Source organism: Bos taurus, chromosome 28, assembly GCF_002263795.3.
Source record: "Bos taurus isolate L1 Dominette 01449 registration number 42190680 breed Hereford chromosome 28, ARS-UCD2.0, whole genome shotgun sequence".
NCBI lineage: Eukaryota > Metazoa > Chordata > Mammalia > Artiodactyla > Bovidae > Bos > Bos taurus.
In genome coordinates, this window is record NC_037355.1 from 24,436,207 (window position 1) to 24,462,022 (window position 25,816).

Consider the following 25,816-nt stretch of genomic DNA (forward strand, 5'->3'; position numbering starts at 1 on the left):
TCTATTAAACAGATAAATTTGTATGGAAATGGGAACTATCTGTCCAAAATTTAAGAGACCTTCCCTTAGATATTACTGTTTTTGAAGAATTTTGACTCTTATATGAGAACCAGTGAAAGTTTAAATATTAAGCCAATAAACCTTTATTATTTAAACAGTTTCATGGCATTTAAAAAATAAATTTAAAAAATAAATATTTGCATTATAGCAGAAAGTCACATGTGTTGCATCACTCACTGTTACAATTTAATGACAAGATAACTAAGCATCAGCACCTTAAAACTTAAAAGAGTTATCTGTTAAGATTTGTCTCTTAAAATTCAAGTAAATGGTTCTGAAGCACTAAAAATTCTCTTTAAATACCAACCTGCAGCATCAATAGTTTTAAAAGCTTTAACCCAATGATTGGTTCTCATAGTAGTCAACGATTGTATTTCCAGCAACTGGACAGAGTTCTTTCAGTACTAAACATTAAGCTTTCCCACAACTTCCCATTGGTCAATTATATCTCAAGACTCATAGAAAGAAAGAACTATATGTTAATCAGGTAAATTCTATTTGCAATTTAGACTTACACAAGGACATTATTCTAGTAAAAAAGCAAAGACTATTTTCCACCATGCTAATTTTTTGCCTTCACAGATTCTCAGAATAAGATTTAAATGATAATTTTTAACCCTTTAAAGGAATCTCAGTTCAAGTACAACCAGAGAAACTGCACTGGTATCAGAACATAACTATTTTATTACAAAACTTTAACATTATTTACAAAATGAAAAAATAATCGAATGACTATTGCAGGCCAAAGTTAAAGGCTTCTCATCCGTGATTGGAGGAAAATTAAGCAACATTTTCATGCACTCACACACCAGATCATTTGTCAGATATGCAAACTCTTAAAATTTATGTTAGTAAAACCTCAACGTAGTCACAATACTTGTATGTTTATTAGAAGATGGCAAAAAAAAAAATCCATGGTTCTGTACAGTGTTTAATATTTAACACAGTTTGTTCGTTTCTTTTAATTTTTTTGGCTTTCATGAATACTCATTGCATTGAACATTTTGCAAGTAAGAATTATAATAGTACCTCTATCACCTTGCTGAATTCATCACCACAAGAAAAACACAAATAATTAGTTTAATGCTTTTGCAGTAAACTGAATAGTTGTAACTCCAAAGTTATATTAAACTGAAGCCTTCATTGTGATCAATAGCTTGAATCAGTTTAGAGCGTAGAGTTTCTTTGTCTGTATATTTTGGAAGATCCAGAAGATTAAAACAGGTATGGGAAACTGGGAGATACTCCTCACCACCTCCTGTTGACTGGATGACTAGTATTAGACTCTTCATACCAAGAATAGGAATGCGATCACTACCTGTCAAAAATACTGCCAAGAAAAGAATCACTGAGTGAAAGAACTACTTTTATCGACAATAAAAGTTTTAAATAACAATGTGGAGTATCAAGTTACTTAAACAATCACTTATAGCAAAGCTTTACAGTAACATTTGCTCTAAAGTGGAAGCCTATCCCCAGAATTTGTGGAAGCATGATTCTGAGATACATCCAAACAGTATTTTTTCTTTAAAAGTGTAATCTTAACATCAGCACACAGAAAGGCTTAATATATGTGTGATACATGAATGACTACAGAAAGGCTTAATATATGTGTGATACATGAATGACTACTATCCTTGATAAAAACACTTTGGGAGCCCCTCTTTTTTGAAAAGAGTAACCATTTAGAACTATTTATTAAAAAAAACATGCAGTTTTGATTATGATTCCTTTCCTATTTGTCTTGTCATTTTTAAACAAATTCATACTTGGAAGCCAAAATTAATGACCTGTCATCCTATGATATGCAAAACAGACACACATTAATAGGCATTAAGTTCAGGAACAGGAAAGTTCTATTTTCTACACCAACTACCAAAGTTTTCATTCTGAAGCAAAGAAAAAAAATTGAATATGAAAAGTTATACTGCAGAGATCTTGTTAAAATCTAAAGAATGTGGATTAAAAAAATTACTCTGAAAATTAAAAACAGGACCTTGAATAATACAGAAAAACCCACCAAAGTGAATCAAGTTAGTCTAAGTTCAAAAGTTCGATAATTAGACTCCATTCTCATAAAACAAATACTTACACAAAAATTGTTTTTTCTTTTCCAATGGTAATTCATGAAATACTTCCCAGAACATTTTTATTGTAGGATGTTCTGCCCAATATTCTCCTTTGTATTCTGTATTCTAAAACAACATAACCTTCTATTAATATTAAGGGATATCAGTTTTATCTTCAATCTGACAACTAGCTTCCTTAGCACAGAAAGTTAACACTATCCAAGAGTTTGAAACTCATGTAATTCAGTTAATTATTACTTCCTGGATATTCTGTAACTTGGAACTATTAGTTCCAGAGAAAAAGAAAGAAAATATGAATCTGCAGAACCATCTCCCCTGCTCCCAATTCAAAGAACATGATGTGATAGTAATATCATTTTCCAAAGTTAAGTATATAAAGGATAAACCAAAATTACTAAAAGGCTAATGGACTATTAAAGTTTAAGATGGAATTAATTATCTCTGATAATCATGAAATTTTCTTTCCCTTTATCGATGAACACAAGTCATATGAATTATTTTGTATTATTCCATCTTCTCTTTAAAACATTAATGGTTCTAAGAGCAACACTAACAATTTTCTGTGTTAGTTTCCAAAAGGCCCTCAAAGACCTCTGCTTCCTGCTATTCATGGCCATGTTATGTCCCCTCCCACACTGAATAGGCTTGACCTCATCAGGATAGTGCAGATGTGAGAATACATGACTTCTGAGACTAGATCATAAAAACTTGTGTGGCTTTAGCTTTTTGGTCACTCACTCCCAGGGGGAGCATTTCATGGAGACATTCAAACAACCCTATGGAGAGGTCCTCATGCTGAGATCCTGAGGCCTTTGGTCCACAGCCATGTGAGTGAGCCATCTTGGAAGGGGAATCCTATCCTTCAGCCATCTTCAGATGACTAAAAGCACCAGCTGGCATTTCAACTGCAACCTCATGAAAGATCTCCAAGTCTAAAATCACTGGACTAAACCACTTCTGAATTCCTGGCCCACAGGAACCATGTGAGACAACCAATGTTCATCTTTAAGCCTCTATGTTTCGGTGTAACTTGCAACAAAACAGCAAACATGTTTCCCAAACACTCCTTTCTTTGTTCATCGGATTAAATTCTACTTGTCCTTTAGGTTCAGATTAAATGTCACCTAATTCATTCATTGGCTCATTAGACACATGTATAACGAGTTTCAGGCAAAGTCTGGAGTCCTGGGGAAACTGCACTGAACCTGGTAGATATTACCATCAAGTGAGAGGCTTTCCCTGTTTGTGCAGGTTTTGCCTTATATATCATTCACTAAACTCTCTTTATATTCATCACAGTTCAATTATTTAACGTCCAGCCTCCTTGCCAGAGAACAAAGACCACGTCTCAAGCTTATTTACTGCTGTCTTTCTAATCTTTTGCATAGTATTAGGCATCTAGTACAGAGAAGGCGATGGCACCCCACTCCAGTACTCTTGCCTGGAAAATCCCAAGGACAGAGGAGCCTGTGGGCTGCAGTCCATCGGGTCGCTAAGAGTCGGACACAACTGAGCAACTTCACTTTCTCTTTCATGAATTGGAGAAGGAAATGGCAACCCACTCCAGTGTTCTTGCCTGGAGAATCATAGGGACGGGGAAGCCTGGTGGGCTTCGACACGACTGAAGTGACTTAGCAGCAGGCATCCAGTAGAGGCTCAGTAAAGATTTATTTTTAGGTTCTTGAATTTGGAGCTCTATTTGTAGCCATGATTATATCAATGACTGAACTCGAGAAATCCACAACATATATATTAATTTACAAAGAGATTTGGAGATAATGGCTTGAATTCTAGCAATCAGCTTAAGTATTAACCTGTTTGAATTGAAGACTGAGTATGTTAGTGGGGAAATGAAAGGTGGTTGGCTAGTTTTTTTCTTTTTTCCTTTTTTTAAGCCACAAGATGGTACTGGGGAAATGTGCACAGTCATGATGAAGAACATCTGAAGTCACAAATCATAATTAGTGAAATTATAATGAATCAGATCAGTGGAAGAAACTAAGTATACTAAGTACACTAAAATATACCTTTAAAAAATGCCCTCTTGCTGAATGAATACTTTTATCAGTTATAACTTCAGACAAGGTTTTAAGTATTTGCTGAATGCCCTTCTAGGTTCTGGGAACACAGCAGTGAACAAATAGACAAAAATCCTGACAGCAGTGAACTAAGAGACAAAAATCCTGCCGTTATAGTGCTGACAGTGAGTGGGGGTAAGGGGAGCAGACGGTAAAGACAATTAAGTAAAATTTTATTTAGTCACATTTAGAGAAGAAAGAAGGAAAATAGGGGATATGTATGTGTACATATGCAATTTTTAGTGGGTTAGCCAATGAATTCTCTAAAAAGATATAAAGACATAAAGGAAATGAGACAAGACACATTTGAAATTATCAAGGTGAAAAGAATTCTAGGCACAGAAAACAAAAAGGCCACAGGGCTAAAGTGTTTCTGGAGGGTTCTAGGCCCAGCTAAGAAGCCAGTAAGGCTGAAGCAGAGTGAGAGAGGAGGAATGAAAGATGAGGCAAGAAGGATAAATCTTGTAGGATCTGAGGGGTAATGATTCTTAAAGTCATCTTTCTTCTGTTTAGCAAATTAATTTACCTCCTGAAAGAAATCTTCAATCTCCTTCCTGGAGGATTCAAGCCTGACTGCCAGTTTCTGAGTGCCAGCCTCAGTTCTACATGCTTTCCCAGATTCTAGAGCCTCTCTCCAGGGTTCTCTTTTGCCAGGCAGGAAAGGGGATATGAGAGGGCTAGTAATTCCTTAAATTAGTTTTGAAACAACTGTATTGCTTTCAGTCCAACCCTGTAGCCCTGGTAACATGACGTGCTCATTTCTGTGGCTTGCACAAATTCTATAATGTGACAGGCTGCCTCTTGACGAATCTCGTCCTCTGGAGGTTCAGAATTCAATTTTCTTTGTTCTAAGTCACTCATCCACCTATTTTCCATCTTCCAAAGCTGTACTTTCTCGTGCTCACTGTGTTTTGGGGGAGGGGTTAGTCCTATGCTTAGTCCTTTACTGTAATTCTAATGAGATTTGGGAGGGAGCAGAGAAAAATGTTTATTCCACTATGCTTAATCAGAAGTCCTATTTTTTTTTTGTAATTAAAATTTTTTTTCCTTAAATTGTTACACAGTAAAATTGACATTTATGTGTGTACAGTTCTACAAGTTTTAGACCACGTATACAGATAAACCACCACTAGAGCCAGGACAGTCAACAATTCTGTCACCCTAAAGAACTCTCATGTTGCCCCTCTGCAGTCACACTCCCTCCTCATCCCTAGCCCCTGTCCAACACAGTGCTTGGCTTAATCATACGGTATATAATTCTCTGAGACTGATTTCTTTCACTCAGGTGTTGAACGTATCAATAGTGCATTCAGTTTTAATGCACAATAGCAATGGCACCCCACTCCAGTACTCTTGCCTGGAAAATCCCATGGACGGAGGAGCCTGGTGGGCTGCAGTCCATGGGTACGCTAGGAGTCGGACACGACAGAGCGACTTCACTTTCACTTTTCACTTTCATGCACTGAAGGAAATGGCAACCCACTCTAGTGTTCTTGCCTGGAGAATCCCAGGGACGGGGGAGCCTGGTGAGCTGCCGTCTACAGGGTCACACAGAGTCGGACACGACTGAAGTGACTTAGCAGCAGCATTATTTTAAAAAACTTGTAGTCAAATACACATAACACGACATGAATACCATCAATACCAGAGATATAACCATCAACAAGTTATGTTTTCCTTTTGCTTTTCCATCTAAACAATATCATAGATTTGTTTTCCCCTACCTTTTCCAATTCCTTCCAATCATAATTTGTGTTTCCAATAACCATTGCTTGTAGTTCATTAGGCTGAAAGAGCTGAAGGACTTTTCCTCCACAGACCTTATGAAAGCCCGCATGAAAAGCATCAAATAAGGAAGCCACTGATTTATTGAATATGTAATCCACATAAGCATCAACAAACTCTTGTCTAGAAATGAAAAAGCATACATGCACAAAATATAAAAAAAAAATTTACAGATAATATGTATTACAGTCTTACTAAACCTCTGAGTGTTACTGTACTTTTTGCAATTTACGTACAAAACCGAGAAAGTATGAGTAGGATTCAAAAGACAAAATCTTTATGAAGAAGTCTATTATTCTTTCTATATAAAAATCTGGTACATCTAGGAGGCATGTAGACAACCTCTCATTCACAGCCATTCTTAGCTTACTTCTAAGTGAAAGATGTCCTAATGGGAAGAATATTGATGCAAATGGCTATCAAAAATATTTTTAAATAATTCACAAATTATTGAGAATTTATATGTATCACTCTAATACGTCCCTAAAAAGTATAATGCTAAAATAAGGAATTTTTAATAAAGAGAGAGAACTTTGGGATTAAGACTGTTTCACAGATTGTACAGTCTGCTTTTCCTTGGGTTTCAAAGGAATCTGATGAACCAATTTATTTAAAAAATTAAAAACCCAAGAGGGGCATTAAGTATTCTTTCAGGATAACCATTAAAAACTACAAGTGAAGTTTCTTTTCAAGTGTATGTGTACATACATATAAATACACATACAGATGAACACTGCTGATGCTTTTCTCCCTGTTATGATACAAAAGGAAACAGTCATGAAAAAAGAAAACCCTTTACTCAGTAATTAGAACTAGTTTTATTCCCACTTGTTCTTCTGGCCACAAACACTTTATGCAGCTACCTGGTTAAGCTGATAATCAGAATGTGTGCTAGAGATTTCAATATTTTACACTCTTGTGATCCAAATTAAAAAGGATGCTTCTATAAATGGGAATACTGGTAAATTTAGTCATCTACAGATAACCACTTCAGCAAATTTTAGAATAATCCCAAACTCACTTTACAAAGAGGAAAAAAGGTTAAAGGGGGCCATTATAAAATAAAATTGGTGGCCCTAAGGAAAAATCAATAGCATATGCTTATCAGCGTAAGGTTCTTCTAAGAAGAAACAGGTAATTTCATAAGGCATCATTTTATAACTCAACTATTAGAAAGTCAAATTTATACTGCTAATAGTTAAGTCTCCTAAGTACAAAAGACTAAATTGTTTTATGTGCTAACATTTTTGCATTCCACACTTTCATTATGCAACTCGGACTGGTGGTAAAAAGATCAAAATTCTTTAAATTACTTCTAAACTAAATAATCTATGTGAAATAATATTTGTTAGAAACTTAAAGAATTAGTGCAACAATAGGAACTTGAAAAGCTGAAAAAATATCTTTCTATATCATAGTCAAAGCTTTTCAAAACGAGTAGTTTTTTTTTAAAGTAGAAAGACCTAAAATTTTTCCACATTATTTTAAAAACAGCTTTGTTTTTACCAAAGAAATAACATATATTTTAAAATGTCAAATGTATAGTCCTAACAGCCAACATTTACTGAGCACATACACGTGCTAGGTACTATTCTAAGCATTTTTAAATTATCGCCTCATTTAATCCTCAAAATAACCCCATGAAGTAGGTATAATATATCATCTCACCTTACAGAAAAAGAGACTTGAGGCATGGAGACACCAACTTATTAACCTACAGTTACACAGCTTCTAAGTAACAGAATCAGGATTATAATCACCTGGATCAAGTCTCTGGCAATTTGAAGAAAACTATTTGTTAACTGTGTCGTTCCTTCTGGTATCTACCTTCAAACTTCAACAGAGTTCTGTTATTCCTTGATCTACAATTATTAATATTATCTGGTGAACTGAATACTGAATATTGGTTCAATATTCATTGTTAACATTTTTATGACTATAAATACTAAGTTAAGGAGTGTTCTACAATTACTTTTCTGAAGAATTTTTGTGTCCCTCAGGTTGCTACCTCATCCCCAACTTCAACAGAAACGTCAATCTCCTTTAGATTCACTCAAATATACTAGGTTGCATTTTTTTCCTGAAGACATTCCTCCTGGAATCCTCCATCTTCCTTATCTAAGGCAGATTGATTGTTATTTCTAAATCTTGTACATATCACTGTTTCTCTTTGCCTCTCATCTTTTTTTTTGATCCCTTTTTCCTCATTCTTGGTTCAATTCCTTGTTTTGGTAGGACATATCCTCTAGTAACTTCTTGAGAAAATTGCATTGGAAGTAAATTCTCTGAGACTCTGCATGTATAAAAACATTTTTATATACTTGTATGTATGGATATGAGAGTTGGACTATCAAAAATGCTGAGTGCCAAAGAATTGATGCATTTGAACTGTGGTGTTGGAGAAGACTCTCTTGAGACTCCCTTCGACTGCAAAAAGATCCAACCAGTCCATCCTAAAGGAAATCAGTCCTGAATGTTTACTGGAAGGACTGATGTTGAAGCTGAAACTCCAATACTTTGGCCAACTGATGCGAAGAGCTGACTCATTTGAAAAGACCCTGATGCTGGAAAAGACTGAAGGCAGGAGAAGGGGACAACAGAGGATGAGATGGCCGGATGGCATCACCGACTCAATGGACATGAGTTTGAATAAACTCCGGGGGTTGGTGATGGACAGGGAAGCCTGGCGTGCTGCAGTCCATGGAGTTGCAAAGAGTCGGATACAACTGCACAACTGAACAGAACTGAACCACATACTTGATAGTTTCAATATAGAACTCTATGTTTAAAATAATTTTCTCCCAGAATGTTGATCTCCTAACTTCAGTGTTAATCTTTATGAATCTGATATTATTTTGATTCTTAATTCTTTGTGTATGGTCTGCTATTCCCCGCCCGCCCCCCCAAAGGTTTCAGGGTTCGTTTCTTTTCAGGTTGTGAAATTTCATGTAATTTTGCCTTGTATTATGTTTTATATTTCCGCTTCCATGCTGTCATTCTTAAAAGGCATGTCATTCAGTTCTGGAAATTCTGCGGGGTACCATTTGACAAATTTCATTCATTCCATTTCTTCCAATGAAGTTTTTCCAGTTTTTAATATTATCCTCATGGATGCTACTCTTACCAGTTTGAGCATACTGATTTCAATTTTTATTGACGTTTCTTCATCCTACACGGTTTCTGTTTCTGTTTTACCGTTTTGGTCTTTTCTGAAATGTCTACCGTTCTTTCATTATTCATTTACATTTAAAAGTTAGGCAGTTTTCCCAGAGAAGAATCTTCCAATACCCAGTGTCAAGGAGGAGAGAGCTGTAGACTTTCACTTAATCTTCATGTTTCATTTCAGTGCTTTGCCTAACTGTCCTCAAATCCACAGTTCCTTTAGTCTGATCAGTCAAGCTCCAGTCTGCCCAGCTGGAGAGGGGAAGTTCCTAGGCCACACGTGCTCTATGGGAAATGGGTCTCTAACTGCTTCTTATAACAGCCAATCACTCTGTTTCCAGTTTCCCCTTAAAATCCATACACTTTTTAACCTATTTTTTTATTCTCCATGCCTGAACTATTGTGCTGCAATATGAACTGTCCGCCTTCATGGCTCCTAGTCCATCTTGTGCTGCAGCTTCTTCTGTCTGGCTGAAGTTTGGTACCATTGGTTTCTAGCTTCCGAAAATGTGTCTGTTGTTGTCTCCTCTTTCTTCCCTTTGTTCTTGTTGGTAATGATCTTTTTGTCCCTTTATTAATGTCTTAACAGGAGCAAAAGGAAGATTGATTACGTCCTCACCATTCAAAGAGTAAATTTATCTGAGTAAAAATTTAAGACTGTGACATATTTCTAAATACAGAAGAAAATGCCTACTGAATCTTATTACTACCACTGATGCTGCTATAAGTCACTTACCGATTTTGTTTGTTAACAGCTGTGTCTGCACCATTTAGAACCAGTTCTTTCACTTCTGTTGCACCAAAGTTTTCAACTGTGATCTATTAATTTAAATTTTTAAAAAAAGTCAATGTCAGACTCAAAACTTATTATTTTAATAACCTATTATAATCTACCTTTCTCATTAAATATAAGAAATAATAAGTTTGAAGTAAAATTCTGGTAGCATAAGCTTATTTGTGAATTCTGCATGAAGCCACAGCTAGAAATTTTCATCTTCTCTAGCAGTTTGAAATCGTACATTGACTAATTACAAATTAACAAGCTTTTGGTTTGTTAACAGGAAATTGAGTAATTATCCCACGTAAAACTTCAGAAGGGTCACTACAGGAGTAAAATATTAGGAAGGATGTTTTCCTTGGACAAGTGATAGACTCCAAGTCAGAATGCATTCAACTTTAGAATAGCTATGCATTCTTCCCGCATGACAGCTGCCACTCTGGTATTCCTTCTTGCTGCATTTTAACTACAGGTGGTTCTTCCAGTTTGCCATTAATTTGGTTTATAAAGAGTCATTTATTTTGAAATTTCTTATTTCCGTTACTAGTGTGCTCATTTTCCTATATATGTTTTCATTCCCACCTCTGCATCTTTTCTCTTCCTATTCCCTTTTTTTGGGAATATTCCTCTCTTCTATTAACATTTTTTTAATACCTGTTTATAAAACACTATACTAGGAGTGGGATGATAAAAGATGAATAAATCCCTGCTCTGGAATTTGCTACCCAATAAAGAAGGATAAATGTGATATGTAAACAACTCATTATTATAGTAAAATAAATGCTATAATAGAGACATGAACAAAATACTATCAGACCACGGAAGAAAGCAAGCTTACTTCTAAACAGAGAAAGTATAAAAAACCTTGAGGAAGAAATGTCATTTGAAAAGCATCTAAAAGGATGAATAAGGCTCTGAAAGATTAGGAGAGGACAGAATTTCTGACCAAGGACAGGGATTGAACAAAAGGATAGACAGACCAAATATCAAAAAAATGCATGCCCCTAAAAAACAGGGAAGGTGCGGCATATAAAAGAATACTGTGAGACATGACAAAACTTAGTATGAATGGGAGGATACAATGGAAGTTAGAAAGCCAGATTACAAACGATCTGAAGCCCATTCTAAAGCTATTACTCCATAAGTAGCAAAGAGCCGCTGAGTATGTCTGGGAAGAACTGACAGTGGGAAGCAATGTTTGAATTAGCATAGATCTTACTAAATAGTCACACACTTGATGACTGATAAAGCTTAGAATTCAATGCTTCAGTCAATTGAGATGATCAGTAAAGATCCAAAGAAAACTGATAGGGTTATTAAGTGCACCAACTGAAAAGGAGAACTAAAATTTCACAGTAAATATGAATTCAAGGAGGACTTTTTCTTGGAAAAAGTTAAACATTACTAAAAGAAATTAACCTATTTCCCTTTAAACCTATCAAATTCTCTTGTAACTGCACTATGTGACAATTCTTAAAATGACCAAAGAATGGACAAACATTTTTGAGGAGGCACATAATTTTTTTGGCAAACTGTGTGATACAAGAATATGGTATCTTTTTGTCAGCTTTGACTGTAAAAACACAAAGAGGACAGTTTGAGGGTATGTGGGGGGGGGGGAGGGCACACGAAGTTTTTGAGAAGAATAGACAGGAAAAAAGAAAAACTGAAGGTTTTTACCATTTTCCCAAGAATCTAATTTATACTATTCAAATAGTTACTTCTGAAGTGCCTTATCATAATCCTTGCTGATTTTTCTCTCCTTTAATTGTCAACTATTCTATTTCTGCCAGATCCTCATTTATCAATGATTCTGCATAAAGACTAGATGATTTATTGAACATCCCTCTCACTGAATTAAATTCTACATCTTTTTTAAGATTTGTAATTTCATTTTCCAAATAATATTTCAATGTATTTCCATTTATACTGCATTGTATCCAACAGTAAGACAAAATTCGCAAGGATGAATGTTACTATAAAAGGGATGTCTGAGTGGGAATTCATCTTTTAGGTGGCAAATTCATTAGTGGATTCATGTTACAATAACCTTTACTTCTCTAAATATTCTTGTGATTGCAGACTCAAAAAAAATGAACACTTGAATAAAAAGGAACCCTTGTATCTGGAAAGATCTTTAGTATAATGTTAAACAACACAGGCTTATCCAGTCACAGAGCTGGATACAAATACTATCTCTGAAATGTGACAACTGTTTTCAGTCTTCTCATCTGTAAAATAAGGATAATAATACCGATCTCTTGGGATTATGAGGATTAAATGAAATAATGCATGTGACTAGCATATAGTTAATGCTCAATAAATGTTAGCTAAAGGGTTAAGAATTCCATTCATCGAAATAAAAACCATAAGGCATAGCTGATAAATAAAAGGGATGATGAACAATCAAGCTACTATTCTATGTCTTTCCATCTTACCGTAAAATTAAGACAAAATGTCTCTTCAACATCATCTTCAGGATAGTCCAGTAACTGTTGCATGCTTCTGAAAAACAATATGTATGTTGCTTTGAAGTAAAATATAATTGCGTTATTTTGACTAGTTTGCCTATGACTAGGTATATATTTCTCATTCATTCTTGGTCAAATCCTTTTGCTAATCTGTACTTTTATGTTTGTTTCAGAATGGTAGTTGTACAAGCAAATTTATAAACAATGTTGAAGGGAAAAAAAACAAAGGTTTTTATCTTTTCCTTTGAATACAAAGGCCATGTATCCACCCATTTTCAATACTTGTTCTTATATATAAGTTTTAGGGCTTCCCTGGTGACTCAGATGGTGAAGAATCTGCCTGCAATGCAGGAGACACAGGTTCAATCCCTGGGTCAGGAAGATCCCCTAAAATGGCAACCCATTCCAGGATTCTTGCCTGAAGAAGCCCACGGACAGAGGAGCCTGGTGGGCTGCAGTCCATGGGGTTACAGAGTAGAACACAACTGAGTGACTGGCAAATTTATATACAATATTGAAGAGAAAAAAACTAAGATTTTTACTTCCTTTGAATACAAAGACCATGCATGCACCCATTTTTAATACTTGTTCTTATATGTAATTTTTTATTCCATTTAATGTAATAAATAAAAAGAACTACGTATTCCACCTAGGAATGAAGGTGATTAGAAGTAAAAGTCCAAATCAATTATTTAACTACATTCAAGAAACATTACCTTCCTAAATTTATTATCTGATATTCACAAAGTATTGTTAAACTAAAAATTTACCACATGGCTTTATACATATAACTCTTTCAGTAGGAAATTCTCACAATGGTTTTTTCTTTTATTAGAAGGGTTACTGGTTTATTTTGGAAATTCAAGAAGAACAACAGAAACATAATTATTCCTAAAAAGAAAATTTCTGTACATCCCCCATTTCCTATTTTCTAAACCCCATTCTTGCCACTTTTTACAACTAACCTCCCAACATCAGGGACCAGTTCTTTCAAATCTTCCAGGGATGGCTTCTTTTTTAGCAGTTTCTTATATAAAGCCAAAGGAAAATGGAGGTCCACAATAGTAAAATTATAAATTGCTAATCCACAGATAACACCAATTAAGTGGAATAAATCACTGTCTTCAAATGTCTGAAAATACAGAAAAAATTAATGAATAAAAAGAAAAAAGTTCATTCTCATTCCTATCTTCCTGGGGCAATATTATTGTTAGTATTTTTGCACATTTTCATTCAATGTATTTTCTAGGAGAGACAAAACTAAAATCTAGTGGACATGATACTATACATATAATCTCACAACTGACTTTTCCCCCAGAAATATAATCATTTTCACATCACTAAGCATTATATTAAATGAAATGATTACTAGAACTTTTTTCTGATTTAAAAACTTATACACATTCAGAATTTGAAAAATAAAAAGCTTATGGAAGAAAATAAATTAAACACCTGTGTAACTCAATCACTTAGAAACACCAGGGACAATGATTTTTAAAAATTTTAATGTATTTCCATCTACTATAAGTTCAGAAAAATAATATAAAACATATTAAAGGTTTTCTCATTCTTCTAATTACAACACAAGTATTTCTTATGTCATTACTCTTCCAGAACATGATTTTTAATGGCTGAATATTAATCACATAGAAGTATCATGGCTTGCTAAATTAGCTATTAATATTAAGGCTTGCTAAACTAGCTATTAATAACTATAGTTGGACATCTAGATGATTAAAATATTAAAAACAATGTTTGTTTCCTTCAGTAATCTTTAAAGAATTAAAGATTTAATAATTTTTAAAGAATTAATGTATGTTCACAGGAAATTCTGTGAGCATGTAATTAACAGAAGAAATTTTTAAATTAGATCTGGGGCTCCAGACATAGTTCATTCACTATCTAATGTCAGTGTTTTCAAGATAAAAGCAGTATTAATCTCATAAGGTTATTGTGAGGATTAAGTGGAATCATGTATGTAAAATGCTTTTAGCATAGTTCTTACAGCGCACAGTAAAGGCTCAATAAACATTCTAATTAGCTAGTAATTTTCAAAATAAGATGGGTATCTTTTTTGCATATATATATATATGTGTGTATATATATACTGGTCCATAGTTTGGAATATTTCCATAGAAGAAATTCTGCTTTGCAAGGAAGAATTTCAAAGTCAAAGGAATGCTAAGCATACCATAAAAACTCTTTTCCTCCACAACTGTTCTAGTTTATACTGCCATTGTAGTCCAGGAAAATGACTATCTTTTCACATTTTCATCTATATACACACATAAAATATATTTGAGTTAAAAAATGACAAATGTGTTTCACTGTACATTTTTGACTACTAGTGATACTAAAAATATAGATTTGTGTGTGTGTTTGAAAAGTCTTTTTGTGTCCTTAGCCCATTTATCTTTTAGGGGTTAGTGTTTTCTTATATATTTATATTTGAATACATCATATGTTAGGGTTATTACCCTGTGTCATATTCAAAACATATATGCCTTTTATGTTCTGTTATCTCATATTTTTCATTGGTCAGATTTCTCTTTTTCTTCTGTGATGTCCCTACATTGTGTTGAAGCTCAAAAAGTCCTTAAACAGGGCAGACTGTGTATGTGTTAATATCTCTTCTTCCAGAAATCCCTGTAGATGAGAATACAGGAATAAATGGCATAAATTCACAAGAAAAAAGAATAGGGAGGAGTTTCAATAGCACGAAAGAAATTTCAATATCTCAAGATATGAAAAATAAATGGCTGGTTTGATTTGGTAAAGCAGAAAAAATGGAAACAGCAGCTTGTGAGAAAAGCCAGTAAAAAAAAACAAGCTCATCTATGCTGTAGGCTCAGGAACTGACAGTGCCGGTCTATCCCTGTGAAGTCAGAGGTATTCCAGCTAGCTCAGCTAGTAAAACATAACTCTGAGAGTTAAGTATCAGAGAGGGGTTGAAAACAGGATGCTTGACGGGAGAGGCCTCTGACTTTCTAGAAAGGATGAATCAAAGAAGCTCTGGAATCTGAGACAACTGATGCTCGGGGTCCTGCTTCAAAAACAAAGGGATCAAATGGAAGTCTATACAGTGAACAATGGGAATCCGAGCTTCCCTTTCCAGTGTCTGGAACACTACTAGAAGAACACTGACAGCCAGGGCTACAACCATGCCTGTAAACACAAAGGGTAAAAAGCTTACACATGCTGACATAGGCAGGTTCATCCTTCAAAGACCTCTACCTAATCACTTTACGAGTGGGGTCCCTAAACATAAATGTGCATATGCCCAGACACAAAAGTATCTAGGTAGCATTTCAGTGTCACATTCTAAAATAATAAACAGCCAAGAATTACAAGGAAAAAACAAAAGAAACAAACACAAGAAAACTAGATGAATAAGAAATAAAGCCAATAAATGATTAACTTTAAATGGCTACATTTTAAAAGAATAAAATCATAAAATAAACCTTCTAGGACATAATGGAATGAAACTAGAAATCAACATCAGAAGGAAATACGGAAAATTCACAGAGATGTGGAGATTAAACAACACACTTTTAAAAAAGATTAGTCAAAGGTACCACCACAAGGGAAATCAGAAAATACTTTAACTCCTAAAAATGAAAACACATCATACAAAAACTTATGGACGACAGGGAAAGCAGTGTTCAAAAAGAAATTTTTATAGTTGTAAGCATCTAAATTTAAAAAGAAATAATACTTCAAACAAATAACTTAACTTTACATCCTAAGTAACTACAAAAAGAAGAGTAAACCAAACTCAAACCTAGCAGACGGGGAAAATAATAAAGGTTAAAGTGGAGATCAACAAAATTAACAAACCTCTACTAGAATGACCGAGAAATAAAGAGAGAAAACTTACTAGATTTAGGACTGAAAGTGTGGGCATTACTACTGACTTTATAAAAATAAAAAGGATTATAAGACAATAATGAGTAATTAGGCCACAATTATGAATAACGAATGCCACCAAAATAGACAATATAGATGAAATGGATAAATTCCTACAAACACACAAACTTATATAAGAAGAATTAGAAAACCTAAAGAAACTTTTAACAAGAGATTGAACCATCAATCAAACACCTGCCAACAAAAGCCTGAGACCAGATTCTACCAAACATTTAGAAGAATTAACACCTATCAATCTCAAAGTCTTCTTAGAAAAGGAAGAGAAGGAGACAGTTTTTAACTCATTCTATCAGGTTAGGGATGCCATGATAACAAAGCCAGACAAAGACATCTTTCACACACACACACCCCCCAAAGAAAACCATAAAGCAGTATTCCTAATAATAACAGAATAATTGTCAACAGAATACTAGCAAACTGAATCCAGCAGCTTATATAAAAAGAATTACACACCATGACCAAGTGAATGGTCAGGAATGCAAGGTTGTTGAACATAAGAAAATCAACCAATGTAATACATCACATAATGGAATGAAGGAAAGAAACCACATGATCACCTCAACTAATGCAGGAAAAAAATTGTGAATAAAATCTAACACCCTTTCATGATAAATAAACTCAACAAACTAAGCATAGAAGTGAATTTCCTTAACATGATTCAAGGAATTTATGAAAATCCACAGCTGACATTCCACGCAGATCAGGAAAAATTGAGAAGCATGTCCACTCTCACTATTTGCATTTGAAAACATATTGGAAGTTGAAGGCAGGGCAATTAGATAGGAAAAAGAAATAGAAGTATCCAAATAGGAAAGAAAGAGTAAAATTAAACCTACTGAATTTATAGATGACACGATCTTGTAAACAGAAATTCTAAAGAGTCCATAAAACAAACTATTAGATATAATAAATGAATTTAGCACATGATCAACACAGAAAACAATCAGCTGTATTTCTACACATTAGCAATGAACTAAAACTAAGAAAACAATTCCAGTTACAGCAGCATCAAAAAAAAACAAAATAATTAGAAATAAATTTAACCACGGAAGCGTAAGACTTGTACACTGAAAACTACAAAATGTTGCTGAAAGAAATTAAAAGACCTAAATAACTGGAAAGATATCCCATGTCCATAGACTAGAAGACAATACTTCCCAAACTGATGTACAAATTCAATGTATTCTCTATTAAAATCTCAATGGCTTTTTCTTTTTTTGCAGAAATGGAAAGCTAACTGTAAAATTCATACAGAATTGCAAAGGATTCCTAATAGTCAAAAGAATCTTGAATAGGAAGAACAAAGTAGGAAGACTCACACATTGCAATTTCAAAATCTACAAAGCTATAGTAAACAAGACAGTGTGGTACTGGCATAAGAACAGACATATACATCATCTGAATAAAATTGAGAGTCCAGAAATAAATCCATATAATGATGGACAATTAATTTTCAACAAGGATGCCATGACTATTCAATGGGGAAAGAATATTAGTCTCTTTAACAATGGTGAGACAACCAGGTATTAACATACAAAGAATGAAGTTGAACTCTTACCTCAAACAATAGTCAAATGAACTCATGATATATCAAAGACCTAAAAATAACAGCAAAAACTATAAAACTCTTCTAAGAAACTCAGGGGTAAATCTTCATGACCTTAAATTTGTCCATGGTTTCTTAGTTATAACACCAAAAAGCACAAGCACCAATATATGAAACAGACTGAGAAAAGACTTTACCAATATTTAAAACTTTTGATATCAAAGGATATTATCAAGAAAGTGAAGAGTTAATTCACATAGTGGAAGAGAATATTTGCAAATCATATATTTCTCAAAAATCTAGTATCCAGAATACATAAAAGAACTCTTAAAACTACAACAATAAAAATCCAACTTAAAAATGACATTTTGCTAAAGAAGGTATACAAATGGCCAAGCAAATACATCATTAGTCAGCAGGGGATGCAAACTGAATCACAATGAAATATCACTTCAAACCCACTATAGTAAGAAGAAATAAATACATGCATAAAATACATTTTTAAATATATTTTTTTAAAAAAGAAAGTAGCAAATGTTCAAACTGGAATCCTCATATATTCCTAATGGAAATGTAAAATGGTTCAGCCATTGTGGAAGACAATTTGGTGGTTCCTCAAAAAAGTCAAACAGAATTATCACATCACCTAACAATTCCACTCGTAAGTACAGATCCAAAATAACTGCAAACAATAACTTGCACACAAGTTTTCATACTAGTACTATTCAAGAGTATTTCACCAAAAGAGGTAAACAACCCAAAATTCCATCAACTAACGAACGAATAAACGAATGTGGTACAGCTATACAACAGAGCATTATTCAGCTACAAAAAGGAATAAAGTACTGACACATGATACAAATGGATGAGCCTTGGAAACATTATCCTAAATGAGAGAAGTCAGATACCAAAGGCCATTTAACAGCAAATATCAAGAACAGACAAATCCATGGAAAAAGATAGTAAAGCAGTGATTGAGGCTGAAAGGATACGGGGAGAAACTGCTATGTCTACAAGTTTCATTTTGAGGTGATGAAATAGAACTAGATAGTGGTGAGGGTTGCAGAGCACTGTGAATGTACTAAATGCCCCTGAACTGTGTATTTAAAAAATTCTTCAGAGGAAGAACTTAGTTTTATAAATTTTACCTCATTAAAAAATAATATTAAATTAAAAAGAACAAACGGCCCTCTGATTTCCTCCCTCCTTCCTACACTGTCTCTGAGGCGTGAGTACACTCAGCATCCACAAGTGAACTTCTAAGTACCATTTTAAACTTAAAGAAGCCAGGGCCCTTAGAAGAAATGGCTAGTGTCAGGACTAGGGTATGGAAAACACAAAACCACATGGAACATTTTCTGTACCAAATTGTATACCAAATTTAAAGAATAATGAAAGAAAAATGGGGACATGTCAAAAGTACACTAAGTAGGAGCCAGCTCCATTGGGCTCCTATTGTCCAAATCAAGATATAACTGAAAAGGTAAGAGAGATCCACTCCCTTGGGTTATTATTTCACTCTTCTTTCTTCTTCAAGATTCCAACACCCTTCCCCCTACTCTAACCTTCTAACGAACATGCCTCTCTCCTAGGGTATACTCAAGGGGCAAAAAACCTTGCAAAACAATTAGAACTACAGTTGACCCCTGAACATCTCAGGGGTTAGGAATGCTGATCCCCTGTGCACTTGAAAACTTGAGTATAATCTTCTAGCTGGTCCTTTATCTGCAGATTCAACCAACTGAGGATAGTGTAGAATCACAGTATATAGTTGTTGAAAAGAATCTGCATATAAGTGAAAAGACACAGTTCAAATCTCTATTGTTCCAGGGTCAACTGTTTTTACAGTTATCATAATATTGGTTGAAAGGCTGATATTGTTAGGCAGTAATGTACAAGTCTAGAACATTTTATCATACCAAGTACACCAGGTAGCAAGGAAATTACTTAAAAGAGTATTAGTGCTCAGACACTCAGTTGTGTCCAACTCTCTGTGACCTCATGGACTGCAGCAGACCACCAGACTTCTCTCTCCATGGGATTATTCCAGTCAGAATACTGGAGTGGGTTGCCACGCCCTCCTCCAGGGGATCTTCCCAACCTAGGGAGTGAACCCATGTCTCTTAACGTCTCCTACATTGGCACAAGAATTCTTTACCCCTAGTACCACCTGGGAAGCCTGAGTATTATTATCTAGGAAGCAGAGTATTAAGACTATATCAAAAGGACTCAGGTGCCAAGTGGAAGAGCTCTTCTGACAAAAATGGGATAATACCAATAAAGATAATAACTGCAATGGATTGAAGGGCTTCCCTGGTGGCTCAGCAGGAAAGAATCCACTGGAGATGCAAGAGATGTAGGCTCGATCCCTGGGTTGGGAAGATCTCCTGGAGTAGGGCATGGCAACCCACTCCAGTATTCTCGCTGGAGTAATACCACAGATAGAGAAGCCTGTTGGGCAATGATCTGTGGAGTTGCAAAGAGTTGGACATAACTTAAGCGACTGAGCACAGCATACAGCAATGGATTGAAAAACATCAAATATGTTTAATCCATGAATATATAATAACATTTGAAAACAAAATCAAAAAATGAACTGTCACCCCTGGTATGCTAATGAACAGATTCATTCTTGTGAAAAATAAGTAACTACGGAGACAGAATGTAAAAGATCTCATATGAACTGTATTACTAAGGATCAAATAGTAGATGAGGAAATTTCCTTACAAGTATTTAAGCTACAAAAATGAAAAAGAAATGTCAGAATTAAGAGTAGCATCATTTTGCAACCCCTAATAAATTTAGCCTAGGCACTGATCATCATGACTGCTAACATCACAAAGGACAGTCTCCTGGAAGAAATGACTAAATAATATATTAAGGTTTTTAGAACAAATAGTACATAATTCAAATTTCTTTCAACTCAAGAGTTCTACAAACTGAACCACCCATTTCACTTACAGTTTCTAAATCAGGGGCCAGCAAACTTCTTCTGTAAAGGGGCAGATAGTAAATATTTTAGCTTTTGTTGGCCACAGGGGCTCTGTCATAACTACCCAACTCTGCCTCTGCCAGTTTTAGCTAGAAAGTGGAAGGCTGCTCAGTGGTACAGAATCTACCTGCTAATGCAGGAGATACAGGAGACGTGGGTTTGATCCCTGGGTTGGGAAGATTCCCTAGAAAAGGAAATGGTAATCCACTCCAGTATTCTTGCCTGGAAAAACCCATGGGCAGAGGAGCCTGGTGGGCTACAGTCCATTGGGTTGCACAGAGTTGGACCTGACTTAGTGACTGAGTATGCACGCATAGCAGTGGAAAATAGGTAAGTGAGTAGGCATTGACTTTATGTGATGGGAAGAACTTAGATCATGAAATATCATTTGCTGCATAGTTATCTCTGCCCTATATGACACGGGAGAGAAATCAATGACCCCTAACGATAAATTGATTCTCCCCAGAATGAAAGTTAATCTGGTAGCTATTCAATCCTCAAATCTAACTCAGCAGAACAGTCAACATCATTTTTCAGGCTGACCATTCCTTAATTTCTTTTGCTAATTTGAAATGTGTGATAAGCATAATCTGTTTTAATGACTGTAAATCCAAGTTTATGATTTTTAAAATTGTAATAAAACAGATCTGTGAATGTTAGGAATCTAGTAAGTTACTGAGTTAAGCTGAAATATATAGGGGTGTGTGTGTCTTTATTTACAAAAGTAATTTAGATGGCTGGACTTTTTACCTTATCAGAAAACCAAATGAGTCTGGAATCTTCGTAATACCTAAACATGCCATATTTAGGATCCAATAATTCCCTCATGATAAGCAAGAAAAATTCTTTGCGTACCCCTCCTGCATCAACAGCATCTTCTCCAACAAATATAACCTAAAAGAGGATAATGCAAACACTGAGTGTAAAGAAATGAAAAGTATATTCTGGAGACTCTATAATACATTATTTATTATGAATAAATGTTCAGCAATTAATAGCTATAATTTTGTTTAAGTATATTTTTATTAAGATTCAAAGATACTATAAAAATAAACAGGAAAACTTTAAACATATTTTCTGAATAAAAGTTCCAATTATACAACAGAAAATGTTAAATTACCTTGAGTGGCTTTTTGTAGTCTATATTTTTTGTTTTCCTAAGGACTTCCATTGCATCTCCTACAATATTTTCCCTACGTACCACTAGAATTAGGCAAGGGTTCACAGATTCAATCACTGGGAGAAAAAGAGAGGAGACATTCTGTCTGTGGGCCTGGTCAATAGCCATCTAGAAAACAAAAATTAAAAATTTAACAACAATGCTAGGAAGAAGCTACTATGACTGGATAAGCTAACCTCTACCTATTTATAGCTATCCACGGCCCATAGGATTGTGAAGAGTTGAACATGACTTAGCAACTGAACAATAAAAAAAACAAATTACTGTATTATTGAATTCACATAGCACCTAACACAGTATTTAACACAGCATCAGAGCTTAAAAAACTATATTCTAAGAAAAAAACTATCCTTTTGAAATTTTTGTAGTAATGTATAACTGATGATACCATTAAATAAGCATGGAACTATAATAATAATGATAAACCTGAACACTGTTGTCTCTCAAAAAATAACTAGGATGGAAAGTGTGGAGAAAAAGAAAACTGCATTAAAACATACCTTTCCATAGAATAAGAAACAGCCTGGTCAACCAAAAGGTTTACAGAAAGTCATCTAGTAGATTGATCACAATGTTACTGTTATTAGTCACTAAGTTCTGTCTGACTCTTCTGCAACCCCATGGACTATAGCCCACCTGGTCCCTCTCTGCATGGGATTCCGCAGGCAAGAATACTGCAGTGGGTTGCCATTTCCTTTTCTAAGGCATGTTCCCGACCCAGGACCCTGCGCTGCAGGTAGGTTCTTTACTGCTGAGCCACCAGGGAAGCTCAAAGTGATCACCTTTTGTGCTCACACTCCAAACATTTGGCTTTTACCAATTTAAAGCTTTTATTTTTGTTTTTTCCTGTGATTTTCTTTGTGTTCTTGTTCTAAAATGAAATATCGTACATCGAAAGCACCAAGTAATTGTTTTAACAAAGACTGCTGGAAAAACCCAGCAATCCAATTGATAGTATAGAACCTTGCAAAAAATACTTATTTCTTCCATTGATGAAAACAGAAATAAGTGCAGCTCTAAAATTCCTCTTTGTATTATTTATTGTTTAAAACTATGAAAGAATTTAGAACATCAAATGCATTTATTTTAAAGGAATAAAAACTGCTAACAAAAGTAGGACGGGGGTAATTTTTAAAAGCATTTTTAGAATATCAAGTACCCAAGGTCTCATCTCATCCTTTCTTAGTCCTCAGCTCTATAGTCTGATATTCTCTATCAGAGGAAAAAAACTCAAAACCTTTTTAATTTACAAGTTCAAAAGGTAAAAGTAAAACTATTGTATTCCTTCACATTCACAATGTAAACTAGTTTTTAAAATTCTCATTATAAAGGAAAAAACACTCAACATAAGTGGGGGGAGGAAAAGAGCAAAGAGGAGGAGACAACCAACCTCAAAACACCTTATTATTACTAAAACATTCTTCACAGAAATTTCACACCCTCCTCCCAACATGTGATCAAATGCCTCCTACTCTAACATCATCTCATCTTTACTCACTTTCATCTTCTACTAAGTACATAGGTAGGGAATACATAATACAGCAAGATTTGAAACAAACCAACATTTTATCAAGGAAACAAATCAAACTGTTTATAAAGGCTACATATTTCTGTGATGAAAGATTATACCATTTTAAAATATAAAATGATAAAAATCTAAATTCTATTTCCTTATATTCTATATAAATTATTCTATTTCCTTTTAAATATATTTAAGTATCCCTTATAAGAATGCACAATTTACATCCAATAGTCTTAGAAGTACTAAAGATACTTTGGTAAAAGTACCTTTGCAAAAGACAAGACTACAAAGGTACAAAGTATCCCCAAAGACATTTCAAATATTTACTTTAAGAAAAAACCACAGAAACAATTCTAAAACTACTCTCAAGTTAAACTAGTACTATACAACATTTTACCTGCATCTGTAAGACTGCATCTGTTTGTAACAGAGTAGTTTTTGCTTGGGCGTCAAATACAAATGGATATGTGCAGATTGTAACCGGGATATCTGCCAACTGGAAATAAAAAATTAGCTTATTAGTACAAACTGGTTTGTGACATATTTCTTATAAGTACTGTCATTTCTTGTGTAAAGTTGATCATATTCTTGGTTTATTTGCTTTGTGTCATTCAGGAATTATACTGATAATTAGATGAAGCACTGGAATAAAGAACCCTAATTCCCAATTTTGGGAGAGAATTGTATACTTAGGAACCCATAAAATTGTAAATTACAGGTATCTTTTGCTTAACCTATATTAAACTAGAAGTTTCAGTGAACTATATTGGAAATATATTCTAAATTTGGGGCTCCTCTGTTAAATACAGTACCCCGTTCTCATATGTTAGGGCTACTCTAGCAACTGAGGCCAATGATAAGCAACCTACTTATTCATATTTACTGCATGCCATAGGGTGCCAACATTATTGTGAGCCCCAAAATTTGTCATTCAACATACAAAATAAGCATGATTAGCACTATTATTTTCTGTCAACCTACAAAGCTGATCAATAATAGTTGATATTATTCGCCTTATTATTTATCCTAGCAGATGAAATAGTGATTGACTGCAAAGTTTTTAATAGGCCAGAAAAATACAAAGAGCTATGAACTGCCAGTCACAGATCAGCTAGAGGATGTATTTCTACCATGTATCCAATAAAGCAAAATTTTTGTGCTACTTCTGACACAGAGTCCCTTCTCCTTATAAGGCTTCCAGTGAAGACTTAATACACCATGAAGCCACTCTCTTTAAGTTATTAGAAAGCTTTTTATATTAAATCTGAATCTGCATTTCTATGTATCACTTTGTTTTCTATTTCAGTCTTCATTCTGCCCCAGGAGGGAAGTTTATATGGTTTAGATACTTCATGCTGCCATATTCTCCCTAAGTTGTCTTTTTTCCACACTAAATATGCCCAGTTTTTCCAACCACCCTGAAAAATAATATGGTTTCCAACTCTACTTCATCCCAACTGCCATCTTTTAAATATATTTCAATTTGTCCAGGCTTCTTTTAACTATAGCTATCAAAAACAATGAAATAATTCAATAGTGCCTAATCCATATAGAACACAAGATTATCAATTCATTGTTCTCAACATGTAAGACAACATGCTGAGTTATATTAATCCTTAAGTAAATTGTCATTCTTGGCTATTTTTCATATGACAATTTTACCCTCCACTCTGTATTTGTCACTAACCAGCTATTGATGACTTTTCTAGTCTTTTTACTACTCTGAAACTAGAAGACTGAGACAATTTCTAAAGTCCTCATCGGCCCCAGCATTCTTTGATTTCATAATTTTATATGCTGCTTCTATTTGAGGGTGAGGAAGCAAACAATGCTGGGCCTATAATTTGAAACTAATTCTAAATATGTCACTGATTCAAGTGCTGGGAAAAAAAGCAAAGTAAACAACAAAACCTAATGTCTATAATAGAAGTATAATACAAAATTCCCAAGTGTTAAAAAAAAGGTGATTCAGGATTGTTGATTATGTAAGCCAAAATGCTAGAACCTTGAAAGTTTATTCAATTTTATGACCATGTTGAATATCAATTATTAGTTTAAAAACTGAAGATAATTCCACTTCTCTAACATAAAATATTTTCTGCCTTCTGTGTAAGCCTTTGTTAAATTTTACAAGTTTGCTTTTTTTGTATTCTGAGGACACTATAAATTTTATTCTGAAAGACTTTAAGAGGATAGGAAATATTTTAAAACATTGTTGAAAGGCA

General features: G+C 34.4%; 1 protein-coding gene across 5 annotated transcripts in view; it reads right to left on the bottom strand.

Moving 5' to 3' along the window:
* Nucleotides 1-724: 724 nt before the first annotated feature.
* The window catches only part of HERC4 (HECT and RLD domain containing E3 ubiquitin protein ligase 4), a 127,493-nt gene continuing 102,401 nt past the window's right edge, over nt 725-25,816 (bottom strand). For 3 of the 5 annotated variants that reach the window (XM_005226412.4, XM_010820591.4, XM_059882544.1), the window contains 9 exons: nt 23,989-24,087; nt 22,010-22,177; nt 21,640-21,783; nt 13,390-13,556; nt 12,392-12,458; nt 9,912-9,994; nt 5,953-6,136; nt 2,153-2,255; nt 725-1,390 (listed from right to left, as the gene is read on the bottom strand). In XM_005226412.4, coding sequence (XP_005226469.1) covers nt 1,182-1,390; nt 2,153-2,255; nt 5,953-6,136; nt 9,912-9,994; nt 12,392-12,458; nt 13,390-13,556; nt 21,640-21,783; nt 22,010-22,177; nt 23,989-24,087 — 1,224 coding nt within the window. In that variant the 3' untranslated portion in view covers nt 725-1,181. Of the gene's footprint in view, nt 1,391-2,152; nt 2,256-5,952; nt 6,137-9,911; nt 9,995-12,391; nt 12,459-13,389; nt 13,557-21,639; nt 21,784-22,009; nt 22,178-23,988; nt 24,088-25,816 lie in introns of those variants that run through there. The other 2 variants (NM_001076894.3, XM_010820593.3) reach the window with 2 other exon arrangements.